Source organism: Oncorhynchus nerka, linkage group LG19, assembly GCF_034236695.1.
Source record: "Oncorhynchus nerka isolate Pitt River linkage group LG19, Oner_Uvic_2.0, whole genome shotgun sequence".
In the NCBI taxonomy this organism is placed as follows: domain Eukaryota; kingdom Metazoa; phylum Chordata; class Actinopteri; order Salmoniformes; family Salmonidae; genus Oncorhynchus; species Oncorhynchus nerka.
Genome location: NC_088414.1, coordinates 5,039,889 through 5,053,350, shown reverse-complemented (window position 1 = coordinate 5,053,350; position 13,462 = coordinate 5,039,889). Strand labels below are relative to the sequence as shown.

Sequence of the window (13,462 nt, the reverse complement as noted above, 5' to 3'; positions counted from 1 at the left end):
CAAAAAGATAATTATTTGACACATTGGAAAGAATTTACCAAAAAAACAGAGACAACTGGAATGATATTTGTCCCTAAACACAGAGTACACAGTGGCAGAATACCTGACCACCGTGACTGACCCAAAATGAAGGAAAGCTTTGACTATGTACAGACTCGGTGAGCTTTGCTATTGAGAGAGGCCACCGTAGTCAGACCTGGATCTCAAGAGAAGACAGGCTATGTGCACACTGCCCACAAAATGAGGTGGAAACTGAGCTGCACTTCCTAACCTCCTGCCAAATGTATGACCATATTAGATACACATATTTCCCTCAGATTACACAGACCCACAAAGAATTCAAAAGCAAATCAATTTTGATAAACTCCCATATCTATTGGGTGAAATACCAGTGTGCCATCACAGCAGCAAGATTTGTGACCTGTTGCCACAAGATAAGGGCAACCAGTGAAGAATAAACACCATTGTAAATACAACCAATATGTATGTCTATTTATTACCCTTTTGTATGTGAACTATTTGCACATCGTTATAACATAATGATTTGGTTGGGTCTAATTGTGTTGCTCTGTGGGCTTTGTTTGTGTTTGTGATCAGAGCCCCAGGACCAGCTACATAGTCATAATATGACATTTGAAATGTCTCTATTCCTTTGAAACGTTTGTGAGTAATGTTTATTGTTCATTTTTGATTGTTTACTTCACTTTTGTTGATGATCTATTTCACTTGCTTTGGCAATGTAAACATATGTTTTCCATGCCAATAAAGTCATTTGAATTGAATTGAGAGAGAATAAAGATTTATGCACAACTGACCGGCTCTGGAGGTCTGAGATGTAGAGATAGAGACGGGAGTCAACATAACAAAACAGGCACATTCACTCTCTCTCTCTCTCACACACACACACACACACACACACACACACACACACACACACACACACACACACACACACACACACACACACACACACACACCTGCTGCTTGTTCTCTTTGGAATAGGGTAGCATGGTGGAGACGTGGAACATCAGCTCATGGCCCTGATACACTGTGTAGATGGAGTTCATTCCTGTAGTGTCATCTGGAGAGAGAGAGAGACACAGAGAGAGAGAGAGAGAGAGAGAGAGAGAGAGAGAGAGAGAGAGAGAGAGAGAGAGAGAGAGAGAGAGAGAGAGATAGAGCAGTGGGAGTTTAAAAAGGATGGAGGAGAGGGAGGAGTGTGTAGGCAAGAGGGAAAATATTGATTTTTTTAAACAGAAAGAGGGAGAGAAAGATCAAAAGAGAGAATGTCTCCATAGTCTGCAATATAATGGAAAAACAATAATTAATTGCAGAACCCATGGTGTGTGCGCGCTTGTATGTGTTTGGTGACCAGGTCTTACTTTTGGTATCCAGTCCACCGCGGTAACCCGCCCAGCCCTGCAGAGAGATTGTGTCCCCTAGCAGGTTGATGAACCTATCGAAGCTTTCACTTCCTGTTTCTGAAGAAACAGAAGAAAGAGCAGGGTTGAAAGTACTATTCACAGGACATGGATATGTGTTACTTACTACCCCACAATATTAGTGACTTACCGTTGCTAAACATCTCATCATCTGTGAGCTGTCCATCTTTGGCATACAGGACACCGAACTTGAAGTTAACAGAACCCTAAGAAAATACAGTTTAAAGGTCACTTTCATTATCTGCCAATACCAGACAAGCAACCTTAGTAGAGCAGAGGGAAATCTCTAGTAAGACTATAGTACCTATAGTATTCACTTGAAAGAGTGACATTTACGACAGAATAAATAAATACTCTACCTCTTGCTCCTCCAACACCAGTAGGTCCTGTGGGTAGAACACAAAGCACAGTTAACATCAGTTTGCCTCGCCAATGACTCACAGATATGTTACAGTATGCAACATTTCCTTTCGTAGGGATAGCGGGAGGCAAAGTCATTATCTGTCAGGCGATTTATTGAGCCTTCTTGGGTGTGTGACGTCACTCCGAGTCCTTACCAAAACATGGTGGATCATTTCTCTCGCCTCGGATCTGAAACCAGCAGTAACCATCTCTTGAAAAGAGAAACTAGTGTTTGTTTTCCCCTCTTCAATCCATTTTTGCTCTTGACCTTACAAAGGCGCCACTTGCCAGATCCATGTAAGTCTGTTCAAATTCTAGTTGTAAGGACCTGAACACAGACTCCTCTTCTTCAGATAGATTATCTTTCTTTAGAAAACTGTCAAGTTTGCTCATCATCTCCCTTTTCTCTATTGTTCTTTAATTGCATCAGCTCTTTGGCGCGTTTAATGACTACCACTCTGACTTTATATTTGAAAAATTCCCATCTACTTCCACGACCCAAGTCTTTTCTAGCAAAAATATCTTTAGCTAATGATTTGATATTTTCAATGAGATCAGTATCTTTAAGAAGTGCATTGTTTAATTTCCAATATCCTCGAGTACCTTTTGATTTTTTTAGTAGCTTGTTTTTTTTTTAGAAGCCTGATAAAGACCCTTCTCTCATTGACAATCGGAGACCAATTACTTTATTGAATGTTGATTACAAATTGATTGGTTTATGCCAAAATATTAAAGAAAGGAATAGATACCATTATAAATGAGACTCAAACAGGATTTATGAAGGGCCGTCACATCAGCTCTAACATTCGTTTAGTCTTGGACCTTATAGATTATTCAGATGCAATTGACTCAAATGCGGTTGTCCTATTTCTGGACTTCTGTAAAGCCTTTGACACAATTGAACATTCATTTCTCTTAAACTTTTTGGATTTGGTAAACATTTTATTAAAATAATTTGCATGTTTTACAAAGATATAAATAGTTCTGTATTACTAAACCTTAATACTTCCAAAAGGTTTAGTATCAACAGAAGTGTACGACAGGGATGCCCAATTTCGCCATTTTTATTCATTTTGGTTGTGGAACTTCTACCTCTAGATATTCTGAATGATGCAAATTTGTATGGCTTAACCATTTTTAACAAAGAAATCAAAATGTCCCAACTGGCTGATGATTCTTCTCTTTTCTTAAGAGACAAAGAGAAATATTCCTGTAAAGGACTGTCCTTAATGCTATAACTGCATTTTCTATTGCATCAGGATTAATGCTGAATGTTTCTAAATGTGAAATCTTATGTTTATATGCCTCTGATGAATAATAATAATAATAATAATAATAATAATAATAATTTCTCTGATAAAGAAATAGAAAATATTCCTGTAAAGGACTGTGTTAAATATTTAGGAATACATCTGTCAAAAAACCACTTAGTCAGACAACATTTGAATTTCTCTCCTAAAGTTAAGAGAACTAAAAATAGATTTAATAATTGTCTCCAAAGAGATCTTTCTATACTTGGGAGACTTCTTCTGTCCAAGGCAGAGGGACTGTCTCGTTTTGTGTACCCCTCATTATTGTTATGTGTAAATCCTGCTACTAGTAAAGAGATCAATAAGACGTTTCTGGTTGACAAAACGTTTACTCGATACTGATTCAATATGGTATTTCATTCCAAATCATGTGGTTCATAAATCTTCAATTTTTACTGAAATGTAATTATATTCCTGAAAGATTACCTGCTAAAATTGGCTAGGTTTCACCAACAAGCTTTACTGGCCTGGGAAAAATGTTTCCTGCACAATTTTTCCCCTCATAAAGCTCTTTTGTGGAATAATGCAGACATAACTGTAAGGAATAAGTCATTGTTCTACCCCAGCTGGCATGAGAGGAATATTGACTTTGTTCTTGATATTTTTCGACAACAGGGGTAATATTCTCACATATGAACCATTTATAACATTGAAAGGGTTTGCAATACCTTTCAGAGAGTTTATTTCTGTGATCAGAGCCGTTCCCAGGGGTGTTTGCAATACCTTTCAGAGAGTTTATTTCTGTGATCAGAGCCGTTCCCAGGGGTGTTTGCAATACCTTTCAGAGAGTTTATTTCTGTGATCAGAGCCGTTCCCAGGGGTGTTTGCAATACCTTTCAGAGAGTTTATTTCTGTGATCAGAGCCGTTCCCAGGGGTGTTTGCAATACCTTTCAAAGAGTTTATTTCTGTGATCAGAGCCGTTCCCAGGGGTGTTTGCAATACCTTTCAGAGAGTTTATTTCTGTGATCAGAGCCGTTCCCAGGGGTGTTTGCAATACCTTTCAGAGAGTTTATTTCTGTGATCAGAGCCGTTCCCAGTGGTCTAACTACACTTATGAAAAGTCATCTTAACTTTGGGAACGATCACAAAGTTTATCCAGAACTCAGATTGGAAGGCGTGAGCTTACTTGAGAAATATTGTGGTAATACATATACTGTATAAGACAAATTCTTCATTCACAAAACCAACTTACACCGAGAGGAAAGTTTTTCTGGAACATGCTTATTCCTGACATTGGTAAAATGCCTGGTTAAGACAAATACTGTATACCAAACAACGTTAAGGAAGTGCACTTCAACATTTTGCACAAGATACAGTGGGGCAATTGAGATAAACTTTTGTTATTGACCAAATACTTATTTTCCACCATAATTTGCAAATAAATTCATAAAAAATCCTACAATGTGATTTTCTGGATTTTTTTTCTCATTTTGTCTGTCATAGTTGAAGTGTACCTATGATGAAAATTACAGGCCTCTCTCATCTTTTTAAGTGGGAGAACTTGCACAATTGGTGGCTGACTAAATACTTTTTTGCCCCACTGTATATACATGTAATTCTATGATTTCCAAATTTGTGGTTATTGATGATATCTGCATTTTCAGTGAAAAAGAAGGTGAGAATCTGTCTCACTTGTTCTTTGAATGTAAATTTGTGTCAGAATTTTGGGAAAACCTTGCAAAGTACTTATTTCCCATTATAAACACTGCCTATACCATTATAAACACTACCATTATAAACACTGCCTATACCATTATAAACACTGCCTATACCATTATAAACACTGCCTATACCATTATAAACACTGCCTATACCATTATAAACACTGCCTATACCATTATAAACACTGCCTATACCATTATAAACACTGCCTATACCATTATAAACACCGCCTATACCATTATGAACACTGCCTATACCATTATAAACACTGCCTATACCATTATAAACACTGCCTATACCATTATAAACACTGCCTATACCTAAACACTGCCTATACCATTATGAACACTGCCTATACCATTATAAACACTGCCTATACCTAAACACTGCCTATACCATTATAAACACTGCCTATACCATTATAAACACTGCCTATACCATTATAAACACTGCCTATACCATTATAAACACTGCCTATACCATTATAAACACTGCCTATACCATTATAAACACTGCCTATAATCTTAACATAAAATATATAATATGTTACTATTGCAATGATAACAAAACCACTGAAATAATTGTTATTTTGTTGATTCTTGTTGCCAAATACTTTATACACAAACAAAAATTCCCAAATTCTATACCAAAATTACCAATTTTTTTCTGATTTAATTTAATTATCTTATTAAAACAGTAACCTTAGTGAATAACAACAAGAATAACATCTTCATGAATCATTATAATAAGATATTTTCAGAGTGAATATAATTGCACTTAAATTGTTTCTTTTTTTGTATTTTATTTTTATTGATATTTGTTGTATTGTCTGAGCATTGTTAATACATGTGTTTGGTTTGCTAGACATGTTTGATGCATTGTTAATACATGTGTTTGGTTTGCTAGACATGTTTGATGCATTGTTAATACATGTGTTTGGTTTGCTAGACATGTTTGATGCATTGTTAATACATGTGTTTGGTTTGCTAGACATGTTTGATGCATTGTTAATACATGTGTTTGGTTTGCTAGACATGTTTGATGCATTGTTAATACATGTGTTTGGTTTGCTAGACATGTTTGATGTAGCAATGTAAATAGATTGTTGTATTATGAATAAAATACATTTATAATTAAAACAGAATTTTTTTTAAACGATCCGACCTATCTCATGAATATGAATTACAAAGCCTCTGGCTATCCTAAGAAAGGAAATGTTGCTTAAAGTATGGGGCTGATACCATAGAAATAGAATTAGAACATGACTATTATATATGATTATAAAGCGGGTAGTTTGGGTCCTGGATGCTGATTGGCTGAAAGCTGTGGTATATCAGACAATATATCACCGGTATGATGCAAAAGTACTTGTTTACTGTTCTAATTATGTTGTTAACCAGTTTATAATAGCAATAAGGCACCTCTGGGTTTGTGGTATATGGCCAATATACCAAGGTGAAGGGCTGTATGCAAGCACTCTGTGTTGTGCCTATGCCGTAGCATATTGGCCATATACCACACCCCCTCGGGCCTTATTACTTATATCTCTGTGGCTGATGTAATCTCACCTTCTGTATCTCTGGGTTGAGAATCTCCCTCGGGCCCTTCTCAAACCTGTCCAGGTTCATCGCACTGGAGGAGAGGAGAGGAGGAGGGGTGGGAGAGGGAGGGAAAGGAGGGGAGAGAGGGAGAAGAGGGAGGGAGGAGAGGAGGAAAGGGAGGGAAAGGGAGGGAGAGGGAGGGAGGAGAGGAGGAAAGGGAGGGAGAAGGATGGAGAGGGAGGGAGGAGAGGAGGAAAGGGAGGGAGAGGGGAGGGAGAGGGAGGGAGGAGAGGAGGAAAGGGAGGGAGAGGGAGGGAGAGGGAGGGAGGAGAGGAGGAAAGGGAGGGAGAGGGAGGGAGAGGGAGGGAGGAGAGGGAGGAAAGGGAGGGAGGAGAGGAGGAGAGGAGGAAAGGGAGGGAGAGGGAGGGAGGAGAGGAGGAAAGGGAGGGCTAAAAAGTCAAGTTTACATGCAGTAACATGTTTCAATCCATTCTTAAAGCTGTTCCTGTTTCTGAAGTAAATATCCATTCGGCTTGTTTTTGAGAAACTTACCCCGAATAACTTCCTCATTGCTCATTGAGCAGTAAACAGGACATGAAAAAGACTTGACCAAAATAAACAAATACGTTGTTTTAGAAACGGACTCTGTATAGTTATTTTATCCGCAACGTTATGTTCCCTTTTGTGCAAACCAAGATGTTTCTTCTACTAGCTGTGCTGCACAGGCTGTGTACTATAGGGACACGCTCGGCCTGCACAGCTGCGTGGAGAAAACAGCGCAAAAGATAATAACAGAGAGTAGCAGTGGCGTAAAAGAGGGCAGGGGGAGTCAATGCAAATAGTCTGGGTAGACATTTGATTAGATGTTCAGGAGTCTTATGGCTTGGGGGTAGAAGCTGTTTTAGAAGCCTCTTGGACCAAGACTTGGTGCTCCGGTACCGCTTGCTGTGCAGTAGCAGAGAGAACAGTCAATGACTAGGGTGGCTGGATTCTATGACAATTTTTAGGGCCTTCCTCTGACACCGCCTGGTATAGAGGTCTTGGATGGCAGGGAGCTTGGACCCAGTGATGTACTGGGACGTACGCAATACCCTCTGTAGGGTATTCATCTCCTTTGTCTTGATCACGTTGAGGGAGAGGTTGTTGTCCTGTCACCACACGGCCAGGTCTCTGACCTCCCTATAGGCTGTCTCGTTGTTGTCGGTGATCAGGCCTACCACTGTTGGGTCATCAGCAAACTTAATGATGGTGTTGGAGACATGCCTGGCCGTGCAGTCATGAGTGAACAGGGAGTACAGGAGGGGACTTAGCACGCACCCCTGTGGAGCTCCATCAGCAGTTATTGAATAACATCCTGAGCAGTGCTTGCTTACCTTAAGATGGACTTGACTGATAGTGTTTTAGTGGGGCTGTATGGCAGACTAATCTTCAGAGTTCCCTGGGGGAGATAGAAGAGAAGAGATGCAATTATCTCAGGACCGGATGAGGAGAGAAAGTATTCATCATCTATCTGAACAGAAGTCAGAGGTCCATCCTAATCAGGTGTGGTGTGGTGCTTGAATCTGAAACAGGAGCTCAGTGAGGAAGCTAGTTAACTCTTCTGAATGACTCACACCCCTCTATCTCGCTGCCAAGCGCGCACGCAAACACACACACACACACACACCTCACATCTGAACCCCCTAACTCCCCCACCCCGCACACAGAAGCTATGACTCATGGATAAAGTTGCCCATAGACACTGATCTAAGGTCTATACAGTATATGCATGATATGCACATTTCACCTTAATGATCAAGGTTTGGCATTGGGAAAGGTTGAGCAGATCCCAGATCTGTTTCTAAAGCCAACTTGCACAGATACCAATTTTTAAGGTTTTTAGGATTTTGTAAGAGCTGATCCTAGATCTGTGCATAAAGTCAGTGACTTACTGTCTTCCTCCAGAGGATGGCTCTATACTGAGGGACCCGTTGGTTGTTCTGGTCAGACAGAACCACCGACAGGTAGAAGGGGTTCTTCTCTGCATCCGTACCAATGTAATTCTGGTGGACTGGGGGGAGAAAACACACACACACACTGTGACACACCGCCAGACACTCTGCTGTGTAGGACCCTTCGGTAGTGTTCACTAGGCATGAAAAGGAAGAAAACGTTCCGGATCGGAGTGAAACGAGGACGCACTATCCAAACTAAAAAGACATTTTAGGTTTATTGTTCTGTTGCACAACTTTTAACTTTTCGCAACAGTGTGCTCTCCGATCACGTGACGCATCCTAACACCCGTATGCTTCAATTTGCAAGTTTTAACTTTTCGCAACAGTGTGCTCTCCGATCACGTGACGCATCCTAACACCTGTATGCTTCAATTTGCAAGTTTTAACTTTTCGCAACAGTGTGCTCTCCGATCACGTGACGCATCCTAACACCTGTATGCTTCAATTTGCAAGTTTTAACTTTTCGCAACAGTGTGCTCTCCGATCACGTGACGCATCCTAACACCTGTATGCTTCAATTTGCAAGTTACCGGCAGGTACTTTTTTTCCTCTCCCTTTTTAGACTTCACAGTGTGTCACGAGTCCGACCGAGGGTGGTTTCCCTTCCCGGGCGGGTGGCGCTTGGCGGTCGTCGTCACCGGCCTATTAGCTGCCACTGATTGTCTTTCCTCCCCCTCCTTGTATGTTTATTGGTAGCACCTGTTTATGTATGATTAGTTTGTCTTTATTAGACAGCCGGCCCCGCCTGGTTGTTGTGCGGGATTATTTCAGTGTAACCTTCGGCTTTGTTGTAGAGGTACGTGTTAGTGCCTGGTCGTGATTTTTCCGTTGTACATTTTCATTCCCTGTGTTTGGGGCCGTTACTATTGTGAGCACCCTGTGGTGCGTTGGTGCTATTAAAGACGCACAGCATTGCACTCTCTGTCTCCTGCGTTTGACTCCACACCCACGACACCCAGAGCATTACACAGTGACTGCTGTTAAGAATTGCAATACAGTAATGAGAGATCTGTATTTAAATATGCATATTTGACATATTAGTCATTTAGCAGATGCTCTTATCCAGAGTAACTTACAGGTAAGCGCATTCATCTTCAGATAACTAGGTGAGACAACCACATATGTGGTTGGAAACTAGGCATATGTCACACACATTACTACTTTACAAGAGAGCCATTTGAGCGTAAACTTAAAAAATATATACATAATGTGTTGGCAGAAATGTCTTCTGGAACCTTAATATCAAACTTGTATGCCATTTGAAAAAATGACTCCGATTTCAGAGCACTCTCGTCTGACTGTGCCAGAGTGCAGAATAACTGATGAATTTACAAACGCTCAACACCCGTTGAATATGGCTGTTGTCAATAAACGTCAGTAAAAAAAAGGAAAATAAATCGCTGCCAGTTAGTCGCTCAGTTAGTCACCAACGCTCTGGATGACATAAAACAGCTTAACCAGCTCTGCTAGCGCGAGTAAAATGTAAGTAAGCTGTTCTCTCATTTGTGTCTGGAAGTAGCTAGCAAGCTAGCCAAAAAGGTCAAATTCAAGCTTGGGTGCTTGACTGCTGTTGTTAGGACAGAACACTCAAATCAACCCTACTCCTCAGCCAGAGCATCCAGTGTGCAGCTCTGAACGCTCCGAGAATGAAACGCTCTGAATCTGACAAAGCTCTGAGTTCACGAATGCCCAGAGCACTCCAGATTAAATTTACGAACTCACCGGTAGTATACACCAGCTATGTCTTGACATCTTTGGTTGTTTAGTATATGGCCTTATGTGAATCATTAAAGAGATGGGTGTGGTTAAAGCTTAAGAGGGTGTGAACGATGTTGAATGGATGTAGACAAAGAAGAGCTCTCCAGTAGGTACCAAAACATTCAAGGTCCATTTTCTCAAAAGTGAGGTTACAAGTTTAAAAACTTTCAAAGCAGAATTACTTTCCCATTGTTCCTCAACTGCAGTGTATGATATACCATTTTCTAGTTCTGAGTCTCTACTTATATTCACAATTTCTAATTTTGCTACATAAGACCGAATCGAGCCAGTTGTGAAAAATTGGTGGATATAGAGTTTTGGAACAAAAAGAGTTCATAAGAGTTCATTACAGTGTCTGTTAATTTCTGTCAGGAATTAGTTGTGGCCACCACAGTGAGGCCTAGTGTTTCCTATATGGAATGTTGAGTAGCGTGTGTTCTGCTTGAATATATGTGTGTGAGTGTGTACATGTATGTGTGTTTTTGTGCGTGTGTGAGACAGACATAACAAAACCCTTAGACAACACCAATCGGCATTCAGCTCCCTCTCTGTCCGGTTGACACGGCAACATATTCAGACATAACACTGACCAGACCCAACAAACCTAATTAAAAACAAGAACTCTGCTCTCCATCTCTGTTTCTGTCTCTCCACCCCTTTTATTTGTTTCTCTCTCTCCTTGACTCTCTCCATGTCCCTTTATCTTCCTCTCTCTCCTTGACTCTATCCATGTCCCTTTATCTTCCTCTCTCTCCTTGACTCTCTCCATGTCCCTTTATCTTTCTCTCTCTCCTTGACTCTCTCCATGTCCCTTTATCTTCCTCTCTCTCCTTGACTCTCTCCAGGTCCCTTTATCTTCCCCTCTCTCCTTGACTCTCTCCATGTCCCTTTATCTTTCTCTCTCTCCTTGACTCTCTCCAGGTCCCTTTATCTTCCCCTCTCTCCTTGACTCTCTCCATGTCCCTTTATCTTCCTCTCTCTCCTTGACTCTCTCCAGGTCCCTTTATCTTCCCCTCTCTCCTTGACTCTCTCCATGTCCCTTTATCTTTCTCTCTCTCCTTGACTCTCTCCAGGTCCCTTTATCTTCCCCTCTCTCCTTGACTCTCTCCATGTCCCTTTATCTTTCTCTCTCTCCTTGACTCTCTCCATGTCCCTTTATCTTCCTCTCTCTCCTTGACTCTCTCCATGTCCCTTTATCTTCCTCTCTCTCCTTGACTCTCTCCATGTCCCTTTATCTTCCCCTCTCTCCATGTCCCTTTATCTTCCCCTCTCTCCATGTCCCTTTATCTTCCTCTCTCTCCTTGACTCTCTCCATGTCCCTTTATCTTCCCCTCTCTCCTTGACTCTCTCCATGTCCCTTTATCTTTCTCTCTCTCCTTGACTCTCTCCATGTCCCTTTATCTTTCTCTCTCTCCTTGACTCTCTCCATGTCCCTTTATCTTCCTCTCTCTCCTTGACTCTATCCATTTCCCTTTATCTTTCTCTCTCTCCGTCCCTTTCTTTCCTTCAGTCCCTCTATGGTATTCATCCTAATTTGAAACAGTTCACTTGGGCCTGGGGTCTTGTTTTCTTGTTCTTGAATAACCCGCACACATGCGCGTACGCACACACGCACGCACACACCTGTCCGAAGAAGCGAGGACTCTGAAGAAGGAAGATGGAAGGAGGAGGAGGGTAATGCATTTTTAACGACCTCACGACTAGGCTGCTCCGGAGGCTGCTGGTGTTGACTATTGAGCCAGTCAGATGTTAATGTTGTTATCTCCCTGCATGTGTGTGTGTGTGTGTGTGTGTGTGTGTGTGTGAGACAGAGAGTTGTGGAGCAGAACGGACCTTTTCCCAGGAAGTATTTGAAGAACCATCTGGTGTGGTATTCTGGGTTCTCCAAATGGACATCGGTTCTTCTCCAGATTCCCGGGGTGTAGTCCATTGGCTACACACACACATACGCGCACACACACACAAATGTACGCACACCCACACAGAGACACACTCTGGGTTAGTGAAACGCACACACATGCACGTATGCATATTTCACGTCAGCATAAATGGTCACAGAATGACTCATTATGGTCTCTGTAACCAGGGGTCACACATACATTGATCTACAGACTGACCTTCAAAACACACACACATCATTGTTTAGTCTGGCCACAGAAGAAGAGTTCCTTTGTCATCGGTAGATCCCCCTGCCAATATTAACATTAAGCCCTCTGCCTCCTGATCGATGCACCTCCTCCTCATTCAGTGGCTGTCCCATTGTGGATTCATCCTATTGAAGCTAAGCCTCACAGACACCCACAGACCACACACACGTATGTACACAAAAGCACACTACACACACACACACATCATTGACCAACTGTCAAGTGGCTTCACTGACATTTTCAACCTCTCCCTATCTGAGTCTGTAATACCAAAATGTTTCAAGCAGACCACCATAGTCCCCGTGTCCAAGAACACTAAGATAACCTGCCTAAATGACTACTGACCCGTAGCACTCACGTCTGTAGCCATTTATGTGCTTTGAAAGGTTAGTCATGGCTCACATCAACACCATTATCCCAGAAACCCTAGACCCACTCCAATTTGCATACCGCCCCAACAGATCCACAGACGATGCAATCTCTATTGCACTCAACACTGCCCTTTCCCACCTGGACAAAAGGAACACCTATGTGTCACGTCTCCTACCGAAGATGGCTCCCCTTCCCGTCCGGGTGGCGCTCGGCAGTCCTCGTCACCGGCCTACTAGCTGCCATTGATCCCTTTTTCCCCTTTCTGTTCATTGCTGTCACCTGTTTTGTGTGTTGGCTGATTAGTCGGGCCAGTTAGCCAGTAGGCCCGCCTGCTCTTTGTGCGGGATTCTTCTGTGTTGCTCTGAGCACGTTTGATGTGGGCGTGTTTCATTCGTGGGATTTTCTCCGGACTGTTTGAGTCCCCGTGTTCGGGGCATTTGTTTTGTGTCCTGTGTTTCGTGGGGTGGCTTATGTTCGTAGTGTGTGTGCAATAAATAGCACTACCCTGTTCTCTCTGCTTCCTGCGCCTGACTTCGCACCCACTACGCCCAGAGCGTTACACTATGTGAGAATGCTATTCATTGACTAAAGCTCAGCGTTCAACACCACAGTGCCCTCAAAGCTCATCACTAAACACTAAACTAAAAACCACGACGAGACAGCCTATAGGGAGGAGGTCCGAGACCTGGCCGTGTGGTGCCAGGACAACAACGTCTCCTCCACGTGATCAAGACAAAGGAGATGATTGTGGACCACAGGAAAAGGAGGACAGAGCACGCCCCCATTCTCTTCGACGGGGCTGTAGTGGAGTAGGTTGAGAGCTTCACGTTTTG

At 42.0% G+C, this 13,462-nt stretch overlaps 1 protein-coding gene across 1 annotated transcript in view; it reads right to left on the bottom strand.

Annotated features, from left to right (window-relative positions):
- LOC115125729 (GTPase-activating Rap/Ran-GAP domain-like protein 3) overlaps positions 1–13,462 on the bottom strand; it is a 188,856-nt gene that overhangs the window by 43,150 nt on the left and 132,244 nt on the right. Inside the window, exons 4-11 of the mRNA XM_065004652.1 lie at positions 11,944–12,043; positions 8,290–8,408; positions 7,732–7,796; positions 6,386–6,449; positions 1,802–1,828; positions 1,573–1,648; positions 1,383–1,481; positions 978–1,081 (exon numbers count right to left, since the gene is read on the bottom strand). Coding sequence (XP_064860724.1) covers positions 978–1,081; positions 1,383–1,481; positions 1,573–1,648; positions 1,802–1,828; positions 6,386–6,449; positions 7,732–7,796; positions 8,290–8,408; positions 11,944–12,043 — 654 coding nt within the window. The remainder of the gene's footprint in view (positions 1–977; positions 1,082–1,382; positions 1,482–1,572; positions 1,649–1,801; positions 1,829–6,385; positions 6,450–7,731; positions 7,797–8,289; positions 8,409–11,943; positions 12,044–13,462) is intronic.